This window comes from Benincasa hispida, chromosome 7 (genome assembly GCF_009727055.1).
Source record: "Benincasa hispida cultivar B227 chromosome 7, ASM972705v1, whole genome shotgun sequence".
NCBI lineage: Eukaryota > Viridiplantae > Streptophyta > Magnoliopsida > Cucurbitales > Cucurbitaceae > Benincasa > Benincasa hispida.
This window is the reverse complement of record NC_052355.1, coordinates 11,858,581-11,881,118: the sequence shown is the minus strand read 5'-3', so window position 1 is coordinate 11,881,118 and position 22,538 is coordinate 11,858,581. Positions and strand designations below refer to the sequence as shown.

Genomic DNA, 22,538 nt, shown 5'->3' with positions numbered 1-22,538 from the left:
AAGCGAATAGGTGCGTGATATCCTTGGGAGTATTAAGATCCCTAAGAAAGTGAAGTTCTTTACTTGATAAGTTCTTCTAGGCTGGGTGAACACGTTGGATCGAATGTCAAGGAGGTTAACCTCATGGTCCTTCTTACTTTATTCTTTGCCAGAAGGCTCTCATACCTTGGATTACTTACTCTGGAGTTGTGAGGTAGCGAGATTTGTGGGAAATTGCTTTTTTCAAGAGTTCGGTTATGTGTTATCGTGTCAATAGGATATTTCGATTGGGCCGCTTTTTGTGACTTGCAAGGGGGTATGCTCTATTATTGGATATTTAGGGGAGTGGAATAACAAAGTTTCTAGGGGAATGGAGAGGGACCCTAGTGCTATTTGGTCCTTGGTGAGATTTCAAGTTTCTCTTTAGAATTCGATATCACTAGGTAACTTTACTCCTAGTTGGAGGTCCTCACTTTAGTGTAGGGTCTTTTTGGGATTGGTTTTTGTATGCTCTTGTGTTCTTTCATTATTTCTGAATGAAAGTAGTTGTTTCTATTAAATTAAGAAAAAAACACACACTTCGCCAAAGCAAAATATTTTAATAGATGTGCATGCTGGAGGACATTAACGGGCAACAAATTGGACATTATAATTCATATGGTGTTCCAGATGAGGACAATAAACATGAATATATGTTAATTGAAAAAAGAAAACTAATATACTCTAAATAAAGTAATAACTAATAAGGCTATCATAAATAAGTGGTTGCTTCATAAGCATTTTGTGTTTACTTCGTTCTTGTGACAATAATTTAAAAAGATTTCATCTCTCCAGCAATATCATTTAACCATTCTCTTGCCATCTTTGTATTGTAGGTCGAAACAATAAAACAAGGTTATCTCTTGAAACGATCTTCAGGTTCGAGGGGGGATTGGAAAAGGATGTTTTTTGTACTTGATAGTCAAGGTGCTCTCTATTATTATAAGAACAAGGCAAGCAAATATGTGGTATGTTTATTTGTTACATTGGTAGACTTGTTAGGGATCTTCTATATAAATCAAATTATCAAACATAGCACCTTCAGCACCTTGACATCCAGCAAGGCATGACTAAACAAATTGTCCTAGGAATTACGTTTTAGTAGAATATGTGTTTATATATACAAAAGCGCTTCACAGGAAAAGTCCCCATGTTCTTTTGTGCTTCCTGCTTAAGTCCCAAGGTTTGTTGCTGTAATGCACTTTGTGTGTGAACTTTTTACTTATTAGCTGGAAAGTTTTCACACAAACACAAAAAAAATAAAAAAATAAAATTAAAAAAAAATTAAAAAAAAAAAAACAAAACAAAAAACAAAAAACAAGAAAGAAAAAAAGATCTCCTTTCACATTTCTCCAATAGAAAAATATTAGTTTCAGTGATTTTTTTTAAGGGCTTCTATCTATTATCAATCTTTTTATTTGGTTATTGGCCAAGGAAGCGTTAACCCTCATAATCTTTTTAAGATAAAAAAGACTTAACAGTATCTCATCAATCTCCTTTGTTGTGGATCCTGTGCACTTGTTTTGTAAATTAAATAATTCTTTGTAGCATAATAAATGGGCCATTTTTGGTGGTTTAAGTTTTTATAGAATACGATCTGCGGCCTTTTTGTTTATAACTAATGTTATGCAAAGGGAGTCATATGAAATACTAAACAATTGTAGCGTGTAAAAGAGTGGTCAGTGTAATAGAATGGGGGAAAAAAATCAAAATATAGAAAGTTTGTACGCTTGAACATTTTTCTATCTTTGCACCTATTAATGCTTAGATTGTTCCTTGTTAAAAAAGATTACAACAAATAAAATATAAAAAAGTTCCCCTAAAACATAATTGATTCTATTTTTTGTTGAACTAATATTCCAATTGCTCTCCCCTCTCTCCTCCTTTTCTCCCTTCCCCTGCCCCCCGCCCCCTCCCGACCACCCCACCGGAGCTCACATGCTTCTCCCTAGCCTTCCTTCCCTCTAACCACCTCTCCCACCTCTCTCCCTCTACCCCCCTCCCTCGGCCCCTCTTCCGGCTCTTTCACTTCCCCCGATCCCCTTTCTTTCCTTGTTTCTTGCCCTGTTTCCAGCCCTGTCTTTAACCCTTGCTGCTTCGAGTAAAAGGGAGCATTTTGTGTAAAGAGCTTTCGACTCCTTGATAGGAGTGCTTTCCGGTCATGGAGATTAAAAGCTGCAACATATTGGGTCATTTCTTTTGTATGTGGCAAGAGGGTCTAGGATTCATAGTGGAAGATTTGAAAAAAGGACGGTTCTTGTTCCTCTCTTTAGCAGCAGCCATTTGGCTAAAAGAAAGCTTCAAAAGACTTTTGTTTGCCTCAATGGTCAAGTTCTTTTTGTTAAAAGAAAGAGTAGATGAGAGTTTCATACGTCTAGCCAAATTTAGAGTCAAAGACAATTGGTTTGTAGAATGTGCAGTGTGGCCTACCACAGGGGGAAGAAAGAATATTCATGTTTCTTATGGGGTTGGATGTTCAGGCTGGTAAGAGTTCAAGGAAATGATTGAAGCCAACATCCATATCTTCAAAGATAATTCAGCTCAGCAAGCCCCTCAAGTGAAGAGTTTCTCAGAAGTGGTGAAAGGTAGGTTCTCTCAACCATATCTTAAGCCTTCAAAGTTTAAGAATGTTACAGTTCAAAAATCTTGTAGTCAAGGTCAATTAAATCAAGAAAAGGGTTCTTATTGGATTCAAAAAGATCATGAAGTTCTCAAAGAAGATTTTAGTAGTTTATGACTCATCTCAAGGATTTTAGTCTTCAATGATTGGAAGGATATCTCGAAGGTATTGAGTGAGGCCTTTAAAACCAGTGTCATTATCAATCCTCTGTTTGCAGATAAAGCTTTAATCAAAGTCAGCAATGGTGATTTGGCCACTTTGATATCAAATCCGTGCAAATGGCAGTCGTTTGGTCCTTTTCACTTGCTGTTCGAAAAGTGGAATCCCAAAATGCATGGAAGAGCCTCTGTGATGAAAGGTTTTGGTGGTTGGATTTCAATCAAGAATCTAACACTGGATTTTTGGGGCAGAAAGACCTTTGAAGCCATAGGTGCTTATTTTGGGGGTTTGGAATCAATTGCCTTAGAAACTCGTAACCTAACTAATTGTTTGGAAGCCAAAATTCAAGTTAGAAGAAACCTATGTGGATTTATGCCAGCCACAATCGAAATAAAGGATGCAATTCGTGGGAATTTTTTTCTAAATTTTGGAGATGTCGAATGTTTAGAAGGTCCTTCTAAGGCAGTGGGGAATTTATTATTTAAGGACTTCTTTAATCCTATTGACCTTATTAGGTTAAATGATGTAATTAAAGATGAAGGAGTTAATTTCAAATTAGATATTTCGGAATGGAATTTCCTTGTCTCTTCACATTCCAAACCCACATTTTCAAGGAACCCAAATCCGATTCAAGAACCCCTGTAAAGAGATGAAATTTACACAGAGGAAGTCGAAAAGTCTCACTCCCCCCTTGCAAGGAGTTTAATTACAAAGAGTCCAACCACCCCTACCTTCTTTACTGTCGAGGAAGTTGGCCAGCCCTTTGCAAGTGAGAAGTTTAGTGTGCAAGAAATTGAAGAGTCATTGCACTTTAATGAAAAAGTTGAAAAGGTGCCTAGAGCCTTTAAGAAGAGAGAGAAGGGAGCCTTTAATGGGGTATCCAGCCCCTTGGCCAAGGAATCTGAACAGTCACCTATTTAAAAAAATGAAAAGTCAATAGGAAATAAAGTTAATTGTATTTCGAAGCAATCAACGGTAATTTTCTCAAGCAGCAAATTTGACCCTTCGTTTTCCAAGGATGCTGCTCTGCTCCTCTGTTCCAGTCCGAGTAAGTCTCCCTCTCCTGTTTTCACTAAAAATTTATGCTCCTCTACTCAGCCGGCCCCCGAGCTAGCCCCAAAAGTCCATGCCCCCTCCTTGGCACTCCTCCTCCCTCCCTGCAGTAAACAAGCGCCAAAGGCAAGCAAAACAGGGGCTAGACGTCAGCAAAAATTCAAGCATTCCCCCTGCCCTTTTAAATCATTCCCTAATCATTTCATCAGAAGAAAGTTAGGCAAGGACTCATCCAAGAAACCAAGCTTTAAAGCCAAGTCAGTGGCAATTCACAACTCGAATTTATTAGAAGCCCAATGCACCCAAATTCAAGGACAGCCTCAATGCTCTAGGTTAGGCTCCCTTTCTCCTCTCCCAACTCTCTTTGTACACTCTGTTTTTTCAGTACCTAATACAGAGCTTACATTCTTGAGAGGTTCCACAACCCATCCGGGGGAGTTTCCAGCAGATAAAGGGGAGGTCCTCATTGATTTTCCTTTCAGTGTGAGTAGTGAAGAAGAGGTTTGGGCAAAATCAGTTGGTTTTTCAGAAGAAAAAAGTAAAGAGGACCCTATAGTTCAAGATTTGAACCCCCTGTTTCAGACGGAGGATGACACTATTTTAGAGGCTGTTGGTTCAATTTTTCCAACCATTCCTTGTGATCTTCCAGCTCATTTAACCTCAAAGTCTCAATCATGAGAATTGTGTCATGGAATACTAGAGGCCTGAAAGATGTTAACAGAAGGTTAGCTCTCAAGCGTTTTCTAAAGAAAATTAACCCTATAGTAGTTCTAATTCAAGAGTAAAAAAAAGACAGCTTTGAAGTGAGTGTCATCAAAAGCTTGTGGAGTTCTAAAGATATTGGCTGGGAATTTGTGGAGTCTTATGGTTATTCAGGTGGATTATTGACTCTATGGGATAAGAATTTGATCTCGGTGGTTGAAACTTTGAAGGGGGGTATTCGTTATCAGTAAAATGCATCACTGCTTGCAATAAGACTTGCTAGATCACTAATGTCTATGGACCAAATGATTACAAAGAGAGAAAATTCATGTGGCCAGAGCTTTTATCTCTTTTATTTTATTGTGTAGAAGCATGGTGCATCGGGGGAGATTTTAATATCACAAGATGGGCACATGAAAGATATCCATTGGGTAGAAGCACTAAAGGAATGAGGAAGTTTAACAACTTTATAGACCAAGCCAATCTTTTGGAGATACGGTTGGGAAATGGCAGCTTCACTTGGTCTAGGGAAGGAGTTTCAGCTTCAAGATCTCTTTTAGATCGATTTTTCATCACCAAAACGTGGGATGAGTTGTTTGAGAACTCTAGAGCCAACAGACAAGTAAGATCCTTCTCGGATCACTTTCCAATTTTGCTAGAAGCAGGGTTGTTCAGCTGGGGTTCTTCCCCTTTTAGATTTTGTAACAGCTGGTTGTTTAATAAGGAGTGCGCCAAAATCATCGAATCAGCTTGGTCTAGTAGCAGCATTCAAAGGTGGGCTGGTTTTGCCCTTAATCAGAAATTGAAAGGTGTAAAGGCATCAGTAAAGGAGTGGTACACTAAATTTCAGGAAGATCAAAGAAGCAAAGAAGAGGGGCTGTTAAAAGAAATTGAAAAATGGGATGCTCTTGCTGATTGCTCTACCCTTGATAACAGTGAATTGACACTTAGATCCACTTTAAAGTCAGATTTAATGTCTCTTTACAGACTGGAGGAAATTAATTTAATTCAGAAAAGTAAGCTGAATTGGTTGAAGTTGGGAGATGAAAATACAAGTTTTTTCATAAGTATTTAGCTGCAAAAAAGAGAAGAAATTTCATTGCTGAATTAATAGATGATCAAGGGGTGCCAACAACTTCTTTTCAAGAGATTGAACATCTAATCTTGAATTTTTACAACAACATATTCCTGAAGTCTCCGGGTTTAAGGCATCTTACATTGAACCTTGATTGGTTTTGTATCAAGGCTACTCAGAACATAAGCTTACAAGCCAAGTTCTCTCCTGAAGAAATCAAGGTTGCTGTAAGGAAACTAGGAAAAGGTAAAGCACCAGGACCCGATGGCTTCACAGTGGAGTTTCTGCTGAAATTTTGGCACTTGATCAAGGATAATCTGCATTCCACCTTTGAAGATTTTTTATAAGAATGGTAAGCTAAATGCATGCATAAAGGAAAACTTCATTTGTCTTATTCAAAAGAAGAAAATAGCAGTCAAAGTAAGTGATTTCAGGCCAATTAGCTTAACTATAGTGATATATAAGGTTGTTGCAAAGGTGCTGGTTGAAAGATTAAAATTGGTAATGCCTAGCATTATAGTCTCTTCCTAAAGTACTTTTATTGAAGGAAGGCAAATTTTAGACCCCATTCTCATTGCTAACGAAGTTGTAGAAGAGTATAGAGTGAAAAAGAAGAAAGGATGGATCCTCAAACTTGATTTGGAGAAGACCTTTGACCGTGTGGATTGGGATTTCCTAGAAAAGGTGTTGAAAAGTAAAAACTTTGATCAGAAATGGATTGATTGGATTTTGGGCTGTGTTAAAAATCCAATGTTTTCTGTATTCATCAACGGAAAACCAAGGGGAAGAGTGGCTGCCACTAGAGGCATTAGGCAAGGTGATCCCCTCTCACCTTTCCTTTTCCTTCTAGTAAGTGAAGTTTTAAGTGCTTTGGTGACTGAGATCATTCAAGCCGGTCTATATGAAGGTTTTGTGGTTGGCAAAGATAAAATCCAGATCTCCATCCTTCAATTTGCGGATGATATGCTCTTGTTTTGTAAGTATGACAGCAGTATACTTGCAAAACTAAAGCAAACGGTGGAGTTTTTCGAATGGTGCTCAGGGCAGAAGGTAAATTGGGATAAATCAGCCCTTTACGGTGTAAATGTGGATGAAAAAGAGTTGCTTTCAATGGCTGCTGCATTAAATTGTAAGGCTGATCAGCTTCCAATCCTCTATCTTGGGCTGCCTCTAGGAGGGTAACCGAAGAAGCTATCTTTTTGGCAACCAGTTTTGGACAACTTCCAAGCTAAATTGGATAAATGGAAGCGTTTCAATCTTTCTAGAAGAGGTAGAGTCACATTATGCAAGTCAGTTCTATCCAACCTCCCAACACACTTCATGTCCATATTTATATTGCCGGAAGGAGTTGCTTTGAAATTGGAGAGAATCACAAGAAATTTCTTTTGGGAAGGGCACAATGGCAGCAAGCTAAATCATTTGGTGAAGTGGGCTATGGTTCAAAAACCATTGACAGATGGAGGCCTCGGCCTTGGTGGATTCAACACTTAGAACAAGCCCTACTTGCTAAATGGGGCTGGAGGTTCTTCAAAGAAGAAGGCTCATTTTGGGGGCAAGTTATCAGAAGCATCCATGGCACGGACCCTTTCAATTGGCACACGGCAGGTAAAGGGGGTAGAAGTCTAAGAAGCCCTTGGATTAGTATTTCTAAATCTTGGCTAAAAGTTGAATCGTTGGCTACTTTAAGCTTGGAAATGGTAGAAAGAAATTGCTTTTTGGCTGGACCCTTGGGTGGGTGCGACTCTTTCTGTTCCTTATTCCCAAATCTCTTCCGAATATCTTTGTTACCAAACGGTTCGGTTGCTGACCATTGGGACACTAATTTGGCAGCGTCAATCACCTTCCGCCGATTGCTTAAAGATGATGAAATCACTCCTTTCAAGATGTGCCTGGGGTCATTGCAACAAGGAAAGTTTCAGAATTTGTTGATAGCAAGGTATGGTCTATCTCAGCCTCGGGACTCTTTACGGTCAACTCACTTAGAACATACCTTTCCCACTCCTCCCCAATGGATAAATCTCTATTCTCGGCCCTATGGAAGACTTGTAGCCCAAGAAGAGTTAATATTCTTGTCTGGATAATGCTTAGTGGGCAGTTGAACGTAGCCTCGGTGTTGCAAAGTAAGATGGCAGCCAACAATATCTCTCCTTCAATTTGTCCTTTGTGTCTAAATTGGTCAGAAGACTCCCTCCACCTTTTTCTTTCATTGTTCCTATTCAGCTTGGTGTTGGAATAAGTTGCTGTCCTTCTTCAACATCTCATGGGTTATGTGTAATGACTTTAAGGGCAACTTGCAGCAGCTGTTAGTTGGTATAAACCTTCACGAACCCAGCAATTTTCTATGGTTGAATGCAGTAAAGGCACTGCTGGCTGACCTTTGGTTTGAAAGAAATCAGAGGGTGTTCCATGATAAGGTGCTTGGATGTCAAGATCGGTTCGAATCAACCCGTCGGCTAGCTTCTTCTTGTTGTATCCTCTCCAAGCACTTCAATGCCTACAGTTTATCAGAGTTTAATCTTAATTGGAGGGTGTTTGCCTCCCTCCCAAGTGACGGGATTTAGTCTCTTCAGCATCCAGTGGTTTTCTTAGTTTTTCATTGTTTTTTTCAGAATGATTATTTAATTATTATCCCCGTTGTTTGTCCTTCTGGGAATATAAAGAAGTTATGCTTCTGCTTTAAGCTAATCTTAGATAATTATTGGATATGATGAGGGCACTAAGGGGGTGTCAACCTAGTTGAGATGTCCGGGTGCGCTAGCTAATCCGTTTTGGCTTTCAGTTGTTATTTAGCTCATTGTATAATCCTCTTGTACTTTGGGCTTTTGCTCGATATTCTCTTAAATTAATGAATTGTTTCCATTTAAAAAAATATTCCAATTTGGAATTTGGTATGGATAAAAAATCTCCAAAGTTACCACTTTGGTTGTGGATGATGGATCAATTTTATAGCTCAAAGTTCAGCATGTAGGGGGGGTGGTTGCTTGGGTTTCTCGGCCTTGACTTCTTTGTTCTGTCATTGAACCATGGTACCCTACCAAGATTTTGTAAGAAACCAAGGGAAGTGTCACTAATGATATCATGGTATGCCTTCTCATAAAAAAAATGATATTATGGTATGATTGGAGAATTTACAATTTATCATCTATGTGGGATGAAATTCCAAGTTACTGTGAATTAAGGAAAAATGAAATGGATGAGATTCTCTTTTGGAACTCTATTTTGGACATCCTTTTTTAATGGGATTTGTATTAAGAAGCTCAAATTTCGTGGAGATAAAACTTCTTCATTTTTGTTGCTGTGCTTAATCATAAAATTTGTTGTTGAAATAAATAAAAATATCTTTTGAGACGTGTTTGGAGGTGATTCCTTGGGTATTTGTAAGTGTTCTCGTATTTTCAACTGCTGGTGTGATGTTATTATGTGCTATTATTTTTGCTTGAAAGGTCAATCTGTGGATTATATGCTTACTATCTTAGGGACTTTATGAATTCAAATTGCCCTTTTATTTTGTCGTTTTATTTCGGCTCTAGGTGGAAACCTTTTACTAGAGCATTTCCCTGTGTATGATTTATATTTGCAGTACGCTAGACAATGATTATGATGACATAAATATAAATAATTATAAAAGTAAATAAATCCTTGAGAACTGATCTATGGATTTTGGTAAATTTAACGTGTTTAATATCTCTTTCAGGGCCAACAGTCTCATAGTTTCAATCGTCCAGATGAACACAACAACAGTATGTTTGGTAGATTCCGTGCGAGGCACAATAGGGCATCGTCATTCAATGAAGAAATTTTGCGTTGTTCTACAGTTAACCTGCATACGTCTACAATAAAGATGGATGCAGAGGATTCAGATCTACGACTTTGCTTCAGAATAATTTCTCCCTCTAAGACCTTCACTTTGCAGGTAATTAGTTGACTTAGCTATCCTGGTGACTTTCTTTTTTTTAAGCTCTCAAATTAGCTTTGTTCATCCTAGCTTTTCAGTTTTCTTCTCAGCTATTTTTGTTTCTAGCATCTACGCTTGAATGTTGGAGACCATAAATCACATTATTTTCTGCGTAACAGATAGTTGAATGCAATATAAATGAATACTTTGATTTTTGCAACAACAAGAGGAAAAGTAAAAAAGTCAAAGGAATAGTAATAGATAAAAGAATGTGGTTTATGTTTCTTGTTGACAGATTCCTGACCTATATTTTCTTTCTTCAATGGCAATCACATAGCTAACTGGAATCTAATTCCTACATCTTGGTATTATTATTATTTTTTTAATATTATTTCTTTTCATTAGTGAAACTATAACTAAATGGAATGGATGTAGTTGAGTTGGAGGTTTTTCCTTTTGTCTTATAGTATCGAGATTTTATTTTCTGGATTCTAGCTACCTGTTCCTCATGGAAATGTTGAGTCATCTCTTTGAGCCGCTAGATGAAATATTTCGTAGCCCATACTCCCTTCTTCTCTCCTCACCCATTTGTTGGTTTTTGTCGAATTTGGTTTTGCTTTGTTGAGGTCTTATTTAGGTTGTAACTTTAAAGAAGATAATCTAATACGAGAAGTTGATATCGATGTTGTTGGGTGCCCTTCAAGGTTCCCTCTCCAGTTTGACCTTGATTTTTCAAATCGTGGTCTCATTCCCCCTCTGATTTTCTTGGGGCCCGCACGAGTGCTCGTTGCATGATTTTTTGTGTACATTCCCCGAAAAAGCAGAAGTGTTAAATGGTTTTATCCACCTTGAGGCCCATCCTTTCCTCGTTGACTAATTGGACATCTTCAATATCGTTATCACTCTAATAGAAGGACCAGAGGTGTGTTGACCTTTACTCTGTTAACCCATTTAACCAAAGGCATACATAGAGTTGAGTAGTTTTTTCTAATTGGCACTAGTATGTGCAACAAGTACTGTTGCCTCATCCTGTTCTTGAATGAAAGGTATGCTTGGCCCTTTGTTATGTTGCCTTTTTCTATCTATTGAAAGATAGAAGAAGAAAACACAAGATTTACGTGGAAAACTCTAAAATAGGGAGAAAAACCACGACAGAAGAATTCTTTTTATTATTGTTTTTACTTGCACTCATACAAGACAGGACTAAGATATAAATAGGCTATAGAAAACCCTAATACAGAAAAGGAAAAATAGGGCAAAGTAAAAGTACTAAAAAGCCTTTAGGGCTAATACATAACAGCCTCTTATTTTCAACACTCCCCCTCAAGTTGGGGCGTAGATGTCAATTAGACCCAACTTGCTAAAGCAAGAATCAAAACTTTGCTTGAGTAATCCTTTGGTGATAATATCAGCAACTTGTTGACTAGAAGGGTTGTAAGGAATACAAACATTGCCACTGTCCAGTTTTTCTTTGATGAAGTGTCTATCGATCTCCATATGTTTTGTTCTATCATGTTGCACAGGATTGTTGGCTATGCTTATAGGTGCTTTGTTATCATAACAGAGCTTCATAAATAGATCACTGTCTTGATGAAGATCAGATAGAACTTTCTTCAACCAGATTTCTTCACATATTCCTAGACTCATAGCTTTGTATTCTGCTTCAGTACTGCTTCTAGCAACCACACCTTGCTACTTCTCGAAGTAACAAGATTACCCCACACAAACGTACAGTATCCAAAAGTTGACTTTCTGTCTATAACAGATCTTGCCCAATCGGAGTCGATGTGAGCCTCAAATGCATCTTCTATCAGTTTTCTTGAACATCAGACCTTTACCTGAAGTAGTTATCAAATATCTCAGAATCCGATTTACAGCTTCCATATGTTCCTTGTAAGGTGTCTGCATAAACTGACAAACTACACTGACAACGTAAGATATATCTGGTCTAGTATGAGATAAGTAAATCAATTTTTCCACCAGACGCTGGTATCTCTCTTTATCAACATGAACTTTGTCAACAGAATCTCCCAGCTTAGCATTGAATTCTACAGGGGTATCAACAGGTCTACATCCACTCATACCTGTCTCTTTCAACAAATCAAGTGTGTATTTCCGTTGAGAAACAGAAACCCCCTCTGTTGATCTTGCCACCTCCATTCCAAGAGTTCCTTAATCTCAAATTCATCGACCATTTTCTTTTTGAGCTTGATAATTTCAGCAACATCATCTCCTGAAAAAACAATATCATCTACGTCCACAATTAGAACAACTATTTTCCCTGATACTGACCTTTTTTGTGAATAAGGTGTGATTAGAGTGCCCATGAGTAAAACTTTGGGACTTAACAAAGGTAGTGAACTTGTCAAACCAAGCTCTTGGAGACTGTTTCAAACCATACAGAGACTTCTAGAGTTTACAAACTTGATGGTCAAATTGAGCTTCAAAACCAGGAGGACTCATATAAACCTCTTCCTCTAATTCACCATTTAGAAAAGCATGTTTTACATCAAGTTGGTGGAGAGGTCAGTCTTTGTTAACTGCCACTAAAAGAAAGGACTCGAACTGTATGTAGCTTCGCTACAGGAGAAGAAGTTTCTGAGTAGTCTATTCCATAAGTCTGATTAAACCCTTTAGCTACCAATTTGGCCTTGTACTTATCAAGAGTTCCATTAGACTTACTTTATGATGAACACCCACTTGCACCCAACTGTTTTATGCCCTTTAGGAAGAGCCACACGATCCCACGTATTATTCTTTTCAAGAGCTTTCATCTCTTCCATGACCGCAACCTTCCATTCAGGAACTTCTGTGGCCATATGTATATTGTTTGGTACTGTTACTGTATCCAGGTTAGTAGTGAAAGCCCTGAACTCAGAAGACAAATTATAGTAAGATAGAAAACTATGCATGGGATACTTAATGCATGACCTGGCACCCTTTCTCAAAGCAATGGGTATATGAAGAGAAGCATCATAACTCCTTGTTCTGCCTGACCCCTCATCAGTAAGAGAACGGTGGTCACACTCAGTTACCTGCGGCAAAGTCTCACCCTCCTGTGTTTCTCCTAATGACTCATTGCTACCTACAACTTTGTCATTCTTTGGAATTATCATATCAGTTTTGTCACTCTCAACCACATCACACCACCCTCAACACAAACATCATTATTATCAGAAATATGAGTACCTTGAGCTTGAGCTGGTGCTGGTTCCGATTCATGGACTGTAGCCGGTGGAGCAACAGGTCGCACTGTTTCCTTTTTGAGATTCTTCTTGTAGTACTATCCATGAAACTTGTTTGGTAGGTAGGACAGTATCATTCGTGCCCAAGATAGGTTCAGGAAGAAAGTTTGTAGGAATCGGATATGTGGACCAATTAGTATCTTCACTAGTATTCTCCCCCTGAAGAGGACTAATAGGAAAGAAAGGTTTATCTCGTTACATCAATAGAAACAAAGTACTTCCGTGAAGACAGATGAAAACACTTAAAACCTCGTTGGTGAAGAGGATACCCGAAAAAGACACATTTCTGAGCATGAGGGATAAATTTATTGTGGTTAAGACCATGACTATGGACAAAGGCAGTGTACCCAAACACCCGAAGGGGAAGATCGGGAATAAGACACGTGGTTGGATAAGACTCTTTGAAGCATTCAAGAGGTGTTTGGAGTTGAAGAACACGGGAAGACATCCGATTGATAAGATGGGCTACAGTCAGAACGAAATCCCCCATAAATAAGAGGGAAGAGAAGTAGAAAGTATGAGGGACCATGCAACCTTAATAAAGTGATAATTTTTCTGTTCAACCACCCCATTCTATTGAGGGTATAAGCACAAGAGCTTTGATGGACAATGCCTTGAGAAGCCAAAAACTCATGAAAAGAGTGATTAAAGAACTCATGGCCATTATCAGTATGAAGGATGACAATTTTGGTGTTAAACTGAGTCCACTGTAGTATAAAATTGTTGGAATATCGAGGGTATCTCCAGTTTATCAGTGAGAAGAAACACCCATGTAAGACGAGTATGATCATCAATAAATGTCACAAACCAACGTTTCCCAGAAGAGGTAGTCATGTTTGAGGGACCACAAACATCACTATGGATAAGAGTAAATGGTTGGAAAGGTTTGTAGGGTTGGGATAGAAAGGTGACCCGATGTTGTTTTGCACGAATACACACATCACAAGACAAAGAAGAGATATCAACATTATGAAATAAATGAGGAAATAAATACTTCATATATTGAAAATTTGGATGCCAAGACAAAAGTGTCATAACATATAATTTTTTTTAGAAGTTGAAAAACAAGAAGATAACAAACTAGTCCTAGAATAGTTCCTAGAGGAAGCATCATCATTAAGGAAATAGAGTCCCCTATCGTGTCGGGCAGTGCCAATCGTTATTCCTGACCTCAAGTCCTGAAAGAAAATAGTATCAGGTGAGAAAATAACTTGACAGTCCAAATCTCTAGTTATCTTATTAATATATAGTAAATTGGAAGATATTTTCGGGACATGCAACACATTCTGTAAAATTAAGCCCTCAAAAGGAGAGAGATGACTCTTTCCCACAATAGGAGCAAAGGACCCATCTGCAATCCGAATTTTCTCATTATCAGTGCTTGAAAATATGAGAGAAACTGATCAGACGAGCTAGTTAAATGATCTGTAGCTCCTGAGTCTAGTATCCATGGTTTCTTATCATTAATACTAAGGAGACTGAAGGACTAAGAAGTACTTGATTGGGCAATAGCACCGACCCCAACAATACCACGGTCATTCTGGTTATTCACTTGAGATTGAGATTGTGAAGCACCATTCGTAGAATCACTCACAAGTGCTTGGCCAAGGTTTGACTTATCGTTTGGGGGATGATGTCTGCCATTTGGAGGTTGACCATATAACTTCCAGCACTGATCTTTAGTATGCTAAAGTTTTTTGTAATGTTCACACATTGGAGGTGGTTTACCATTCTGCTTGTCACCATCAAGCCCAGATGATTTTACACCAAACGCAGTAGAATCAATGGTAAAGACAATAGGATTGTTCATAGCACTCGATCTATCTTCCTCTAAATGAACCTTAGAGCAAACTTCCATGAGAGACGGTATCGGTCTCTGTCCCAGTATTCGATTGTGCACTATATCAAATTTGAAATTCAGACCAGCAAGAAAGTCATAAACGCGATCAACTTCTTCAATTTTTGAATACTGAACTCCACCACATGGACAATCCCAGACAATTTTACGACATAGATCCATCTCCTACCAGATTAGAGACAGTTTATTGAAATCGGAAGTAACATCCATTGTTCTCTGTTTGCACTTATGAACCTGTTTGCGCAAAGTGTACAAACGTGACGCGTTCTGCCTCTTAGAGTACAATTTCTATACTGCATCCCAAATATCCCGAGCAGTTGCAGCATACAGTAAGAGTTTTCCTATCTCTGGTTCCATATTGTTAATTAACAAAGAGCGAAGCAAGGAGTCTTCTCCTTTCCAAATGTGCTCTTGAGGATCTCCGGGTCTAGGTCTCGGTATCTCACCAGTTAGATACCTAAACTTGTGACGCCCCTCGAGGGTCATCTCGATGGATTGAGACCAAGAGATAATTCTGGGCATTTAGCTTCTCCCCTGTTAAGAAACCTGTAGAGTTTCCTGTAGATCTAGATAAAAAATTTGTCGTAGGTAAAGTAGAGAAGGCGGTTACCCGATTCTCTGAATACATCGATAGACCAAAAGATAAATCCGAATTTTCGGGGTTCGATTAGAGATTTGTGGTAGTCCCAAGGGCTGCCCTGAGAGCAGCAATTTGTTGTTGGAGATTGGCTAATTGTTGTTGGACCACCATTGGAGATAGACCCATCAAACCCGAAGCACCATGGCTGGTTGGCACATGTTGAGAAAGGCTTGGAGGTAATTGCACGTGACGGACCGTGGCTGATGCGGCTGGTTGCTGTCCACTAGGATAAGATGACGACTCTCCCGTTTCAAACACGTACTTCTAGCCGTCGACATTAGCGTTGCTCGGGTGGCCGATGTTGGGAAGGTTGAAAGCGCCGACAGCAGCACCGGTGATGGGGTTTGGCACACTAGAAGGCGCCGGCAACAGCACCGAGGAAGGAAGCATCAGCGTCAGTGTCTCTGTGCGTCAGCGCTGTTGGGGTGGTTGGATTCCAATGCGAGGGCGGTGTCTGCGTCGAGCCGAGGTGGAGCAATTGAAGGTATCTCTTGACAGTCGCTTGAACAGCGGTAGAGGTGATGTTGGCGGTGACATCGTCAGTGACACCAGCAGCGGCAGCAACTGTTTCGGCAGTGGTCCCGTTGTCGGCTGAGGTCGTTGGTGATGATTATGGAACGACGGTTGAGGTTGATTTTCATCAAAGAACGGCTAGGGTTTCGTCACCATGCTCTAATACCATATTGAAAGATAGAAGAAGAAAATACAAGATTTACGTGGAAAATCGGAGAAAAAATCACGACTGAAAACTCTTTTTATTATTGTTTTTACTTGCACTCGTACTAGACAGGACCAAGATATAAATAGGTTGTAGAAAACCCTAATACAGAAAAGGAAAAATAGGGCAAAGTAAAAATACTTAAAAGCCCTTAGGGCTAATACATAACATCCCCTTATTTTCAACACTATCCTTCTTTTCTTCCAATTTTGTATGCGTTAAATGTAATAAGGATTTCATCTCCACAATTCTTCCCCTATGAAAACAAGAAAGTTTAGTTCAAAATTTTGCCTTATTCCAAGAGATCTAGAAGCACTTCTGCAAGCTTCTCTCACTTCCTTATCGCTCTTTTTTCTCTTCAACTTCTTTCAAAGTTGAATGTAGGACGGCCCTTATAAGTTATTTCTTGATTGGAAGGATATAATAAACACCGAAAATCTTAGCTTTACTGGCTTTTTGAGGTATAACCATCACCACGATATTAGTGGCTTAGCTTTTCGTGTATCCCACAGAATTTTTAAGAGAGAAAGGGACCGCATGCAACCATGCCTTGCTCTTTCTAGTGTAAATAACATTATAAAAGTGTTAGATATAATATCCTTTTAATACATTCATTGTTCCTTAAAGTTTAGGGGTTAAATTTGGTAGTTTACCTTTTATTTTTAGTCTCCTTTTTATTATATAGAAACTGGTAGACTTTAGTAGAAAATAGTGAAAAGTTTTCTTTCTGCTAAAACATCAAATATGAATATGAAATTTTAGGGAGAAGTGTTGTACTTTACTGTCACATGATCGGATCATATTTTTTGGGTAGTATGCTGCATCATTAAGAAGTATGGTCATAATGCATTGAAGAAGCAATTTTACACCTGTAGACATGCAAATGTTAGAAGTAAATTTCCTACTTTTTGTTTCGAATAAACATTTCAAAACAGTATTGGCGTAAAACCCAAATATTGCGGACGGTTTTATCTTCGCAACCCTTCTGGGAGGATTTTGAATTTTCTGTTCCCAATACCAAGCTTTCTTCAATTCTCTATCTTACCTGGAGGGTAAATTAAACAAAAAGAAAAAAAAAAAGAAAAGAAAAAAAAAATTGGAGTTCAGTTTTTCCACTTGTACTTATTATTTAAACTCTTGGGCTCTCTTAATGAATGGAACACCATTTGGTTCAACAAAAACTTTATTGATACTGTCTTATTCTTTGGGCTAGGCCGAAAATGAGGCAGATAGGATGGACTGGATCAATAAAATCACGGGGGCTATTGCATCTCTTTTCAATTTTTACTTTCTTCAACAGGTTTGGTCCCAATAATTGTTTATTTATTTATTTACTTTTATTTAGCGTGTGTATATGTGTGTGAGTGACAAAGGATCAAAGCATGGATGCTTTTGATAGCCTTTTGAATCTTCTGCAGCCATTCCTGGAAGCAAAACATCCCGAGTGTGACAAAAAAAATTGCGACGATTATAATGTTCAGACACTACATGAAAAAAGATTAGAAGATGGCAGCCAAGTAGATTCTGTTTCTAAGATACTAAGAGAAATCGCTGGAAATGATCTATGTGCAGAGTGCGGCACTCCAGAACCTGAATGGGCATCTCTGAACCTTGGCATTTTATTGTGCATAGAATGCTCTGGTGTTCACCGTAATCTTGGTGTCCATATTTCGAAGGTATTCGAATCAAGCTTAATCTTGTTATCATTATGGATTTTGATTTTTGTGCTGGTGGGTTTGGGCTTTCCTACTTATATATTTTTCTAGGTTTGGAAAATATTGCTTAATAATACAGCAATATTATATTTAAATTCTAAAGTTTGGAACATGTTTGTGACAGAAATATTAGTAAAATAAATGTCGTGCCCAATATCTACATGAAACACATGGAGGGTAACTGTTAGGTACTTAAGCACCTTGAAGAACCAAACCCTAAAGCCAGCTATTGGATGGAAGAACCAAGCCACTTAAGTACCACATTGATCATCCTATTCTAACCAATGTGGGACAAAGGCATCCCATACTACCTTGGTTCCTAACAATATCCCATCCCATAAAGTAGATGTTCTATTGGCTACTATGGCGGTACTTCACTCAGCCACATCCAGTCAAAACCCTTTGCCAGTTCCAGTCCAGAACGTGTACAACTAGCTTTGATACCACATACCATTGTTAGGTACATAAGTACCTTGGAGATCCACACTCTACAAGCCAGTTATTGGAGTGGAAGAGCCAAGCAACTTAAATACCACATTGGTCATCCCATTCTAACTAATGTGGGACAAAGACATCCTATACTACCTTGGTTCCTAACAGGAACTTTGAACATCCTCCCGAAACAATTGTACAAATTGTAGGAAATGAGAATGCTAATGTCCTTGTACTATTAAATGGTGGGGAACTTTGGGCACTCGCCCGAAACAATTCTAGAAATTTTAGGAAATGAGATTGTGCTCTTTTCCCATTGAGCAGTAAAAGCTACTTGTTTATCTTTCCTTCCTTCTTGAGACATCTATATATTCCTATATACATTGCATCTACTCTTATATTTGCTGTTATTATTTGTTATTTATTATTCTACACACATTTGTCGGGTTTCATAAATGGATCAAATTAGAGGTCTCTTTTTCATTTTGGAGGGGGGGAATCTGTTTTATATACATACAAGGAATGTGGTACTTTTCAACCGGGAGTCGAGGCAGGAGTTGAGGTTCTTTTATGCATTATGAAGTAGGAGAATGAATCTAACTGCAAGTACTTAAATTGGATTATTTGAGAGCTCAAGGATGATTAATTTAATTAACAACATGCTCTTGAAAAGTGAACTAAAAAATATCTTCTAAAAGTCACTTATTAGTTTAAATTAGTGATAAAATTATTTCTTCTTAAGAAAAAAAGAGAATTGAAAGAATCTCTCTCCAGTAACAAATATAGCCAGATGTAAATTTTTTTCCCTTCAGAATCTATAGCCAATTTTTCTAAGAAAATGAATTACGACCATTGTAACTTGTGTGAGTCTGGAAAAGAATATTAACCTAATCATGTGAAAAGAAAAACTGATGGGCTTATCTTCCTGCTCTTGCAGGTGAGATCAATAATATTAGATGTCAAAGTCTGGGAGCCTTCAATACTGGACTTGTTTAGGAACTTGGGCAATGCTTATTGTAACTCTATTTGGGAGGGATTGTTTCTTGCAGATACGGGAAGGTAATATTTCCTTGAGTATTGGTCATTTGGTGCTTTGAGTTTATTTTAAAATTTGATTGTTCGTACATATTTTACAGAATATAGCAAAATATTCCTACAATTTATCTTTATTCTCAAGATAGTAGATATTTACACCGTTTTATAGGCTGCTGACTGATAAGGAAATTTCAAGTATTTACAATCGAATTCTAAAAGCAAGAACTTTTGCAGCAATAATACACAACATGCCGTAGCCACTTCAATTCCGAAACCAAGTCCCAAGGATGCCATTCAGCTTAGGGAGAGATACATTCAGGCTAAGGTAGAAGAGACTTTTCCTCTGCGTTTTTCACATTTGCTTTTGATATATAAGGTCTGAAATCCATTTCCTATTTTTCATATATATTTTAATTTAATTATTCATAATTCCTTGCCAGCAACCGCACAACATTATTGTGATTATTGGCCATTTAAGATTACTTACATCCATGGATTTATTCTTGGGATATGTTTGTATTTTCATACTGTAATTTTCTCACCTAGCTTACAGTTCTTTTTCACAAGTTTTTTCATTCAAGTGTATGACTTTTAGCTTCTGTTCCTTAAATAGTATGTAGAGAAACAGTTTGTGGGTAAGGATAATGAAGCACCCGGCAACATTTCTTATGCAAAAAGTATCTGGGAAGCTGTCAAAACAAATGACTTGCGGGAAGCATACCGTCTCATTGCAGTTTCAACTGTGTCGATTGTCAACACAACTTATGATAATGTAGTCAGTGTGAGTTCAAGCCCACATTTGGACGAGGAACCCTTGGGAAATCGAGAATCACATAATCCATCATCGTTCAGGAGAGGTTGGGATTCTAATGAGTCAAGGAATAGTCTTCAAGGTTGCTCACTATTGCATCTCGCTTGTCAAAATGGCAATCAAGTGATGCTTGAACTATTATTGCAATTTGGTGCCGATATAAATGTGTGCGACTCTCATGGAAGGACGCCTTTGCACCAATGCATCTCCCAGGAAAACAACAAGTTGGCTAAGTTGCTACTTAGAAGGTACACTATGTTCTCTGTCTGTTACATTTATTTTATTTATATATTATTTTTTTTCTTTATGTTGATACTGTTTGGTATTTGTGGTGGTGGGGGGTTTGGTGGGGGTGCTGTTGCTACCTTGAAGAAACACCCTTTTGTTCAAAACACATAGGTATTAAATCACCCCACTCAACCCAGTTAGCTTATAGGTCCCAATAAATTTAATCTTATAAATTATATCAATACTCTTAACACTCTCCTGTACTTTGGACTTGAAAATTAGCATAAGGCTTAACAATTAGTTATCAATATTAATTAGCATAAGGCTCAACTTTTATCTAGCACAGGATGAAGTTAGAAATTTCTCATAAACATGGAGGACTAACTCTTCATTTTTTCCATCATATAATAAACAAAGTTTTAACGTACTCAATTTTTTATGACTTGGGCAGTTGGCATGTGGTTAGAATGTTTTCTGATGTCGACATTGGTACTCCCAGAACTACTTTACACGACTATTAACTCAAATAGGTTCCCTTGAAAATGAAGCTTATTACTTTTCAATTTCTTATGGCGGTTTTCATCTTTTTTAAGTAAAGGAGTTGAACTCTTAGCCAAATTTCAAAAATCAAAACAAGTTTTTAAAAACTAATTATTTTAGTTTTTAACACTTGATTTGGTATTTGAAAACATTGGTAGAAAATAGATAACAAAAGAAAGAAAGTAATTTTTGGCTTAATTTTCAAAAACTAAAAATCGAAAATCTGATGGTTACTAAATGGGACCTTAAAAAATACTATAAAATAAGGTGAAAATTGTTGATATAGTGGCTTGAATCAAACTAGAAGTGATATGGCACACTAATCAGTAAGATTGATGAAGTAACAATTAATGCAAAAACAGCCAATTGGAAAGCAATAGTCATGTTTCTAATCCTCCAATCTACCAACAAAATATACCATTTGATGGATTGAGGGTAAGCTTTTTTTACTTCACAAAAAGGGGTATACTGGATCATATATATCTATATACATATAGATAGACTTTTGTCTATAGTATAGACAATAATGACAGCAACTTATATGTCAATGTTCTATCCGATGGGATGGAGTATAAATCAAATAGAAATTATCTTTCGGAGATGGCCGGGTGGTTGATAGCTCCGGTCTTGAAAATCGGTATACTTCGAAACAAAGAACTATCAATAAATATGAATTACATTGATATTGGTGTTCTTATACAAATTTATTGCCTGTGTTTTTACCTCTTTTTAACTTTATAAACAGAGGTGCAAAACCATCAATCAAAGATTGTGGAGGATTAAGTGCGTTAGAAAGAGCAATGGAAATGGGAGCAATAACCGATGAGGAGCTATTTCTTTTGCTTACAGGATCTGACTAAACCATATAATTTGGAACACTTTTGATTTATTATTATTATTATTATTATTATTATTATTTTACATTGACATTGTTGTTTATTGTTTGTTGTGTAATTCACTGTATTCCCTTTGTTGTCGGTGGAATCTAGAATTTTGTAATATTATTGGTGGTGGTTTTTATCTGCCATAACTTTTGTAATCTCTTTGTTGTTGATGATCATAAGATTAATTTATTGATTTACAGTGAGGTGAAATTTTTTGTACAAGAATCCTCAATTGAATGGGAATAAAATTTTTATTTATTGGCATCATTCTTCTTTCTTGTTTCATTGTTGATCCTCTAAGCATCTTAACCTATTAGCACTTACAAAAATGTAATTTAATTTTATGGTCTACTTTTCGAGAATATAGACAATCAAAATCTTTAGATAATCATGTTTGTTTAGAAGGATATTTAATTTGAATGACATTCTTTTAGTACAAGATACTTGACATTTTGATCTTTACTTGTTACTGTTGAAATGTTGTGTTATTCATATCCACGATCATGTAATATTTGCAACTTTGATGTATATTTTGTAACTATTCATTTCTCTACGGTCAAACATACACTCTTATAAATTGAGATCTCGATTTTTGACTTGTTTTATCTTTCGACCTTAAATCGACCGTTGATAGATATCCTTCTAAACAAACATGTTGATAGACTTTAATGGAATTAGAAACCAATCAACATGTTGATATGTAACGACCTCAGTTTCCTACTTAATTCTAGGACGTTACTTCATGCATGCATAGGCTTAATCGTATTTTTTCTTTTAAATCATCAAATAAAAGTCGAATTTTATTTAATAATGCTCAAATGAGTAAAGATAAGAAAATATAATTAAATAATAATAAATAAACTAAAACAAAAATAAATTAAAATAAAGATTTATCGTTCGGGGTACCCCT

The 22,538-nt window shown here is 37.4% G+C and overlaps 1 protein-coding gene across 11 annotated transcripts in view; it reads left to right on the top strand.

Annotated features, from left to right (window-relative positions):
* LOC120081740 (ADP-ribosylation factor GTPase-activating protein AGD4-like) overlaps positions 1 to 21,895 on the top strand; it is a 69,334-nt gene extending 47,439 nt beyond the window's left edge. For 8 of the 11 annotated variants that reach the window (XM_039036849.1, XM_039036846.1, XM_039036847.1 and 5 more), the window contains 8 exons: positions 855 to 986; positions 9,322 to 9,540; positions 17,197 to 17,283; positions 17,402 to 17,659; positions 19,068 to 19,189; positions 19,400 to 19,490; positions 19,779 to 20,224; positions 21,490 to 21,895. In XM_039036849.1, coding sequence (XP_038892777.1) covers positions 855 to 986; positions 9,322 to 9,540; positions 17,197 to 17,283; positions 17,402 to 17,659; positions 19,068 to 19,189; positions 19,400 to 19,490; positions 19,779 to 20,224; positions 21,490 to 21,604 — 1,470 coding nt within the window. In that variant the 3' untranslated portion in view covers positions 21,605 to 21,895. The remainder of the gene's footprint in view (positions 1 to 854; positions 987 to 9,321; positions 9,541 to 17,196; positions 17,284 to 17,401; positions 17,660 to 19,067; positions 19,190 to 19,399; positions 19,491 to 19,778; positions 20,225 to 21,489) is intronic. The other 3 variants (XM_039036854.1, XM_039036852.1, XM_039036845.1) reach the window with 2 other exon arrangements.
* Positions 21,896 to 22,538: the final 643 nt, after the last annotated feature.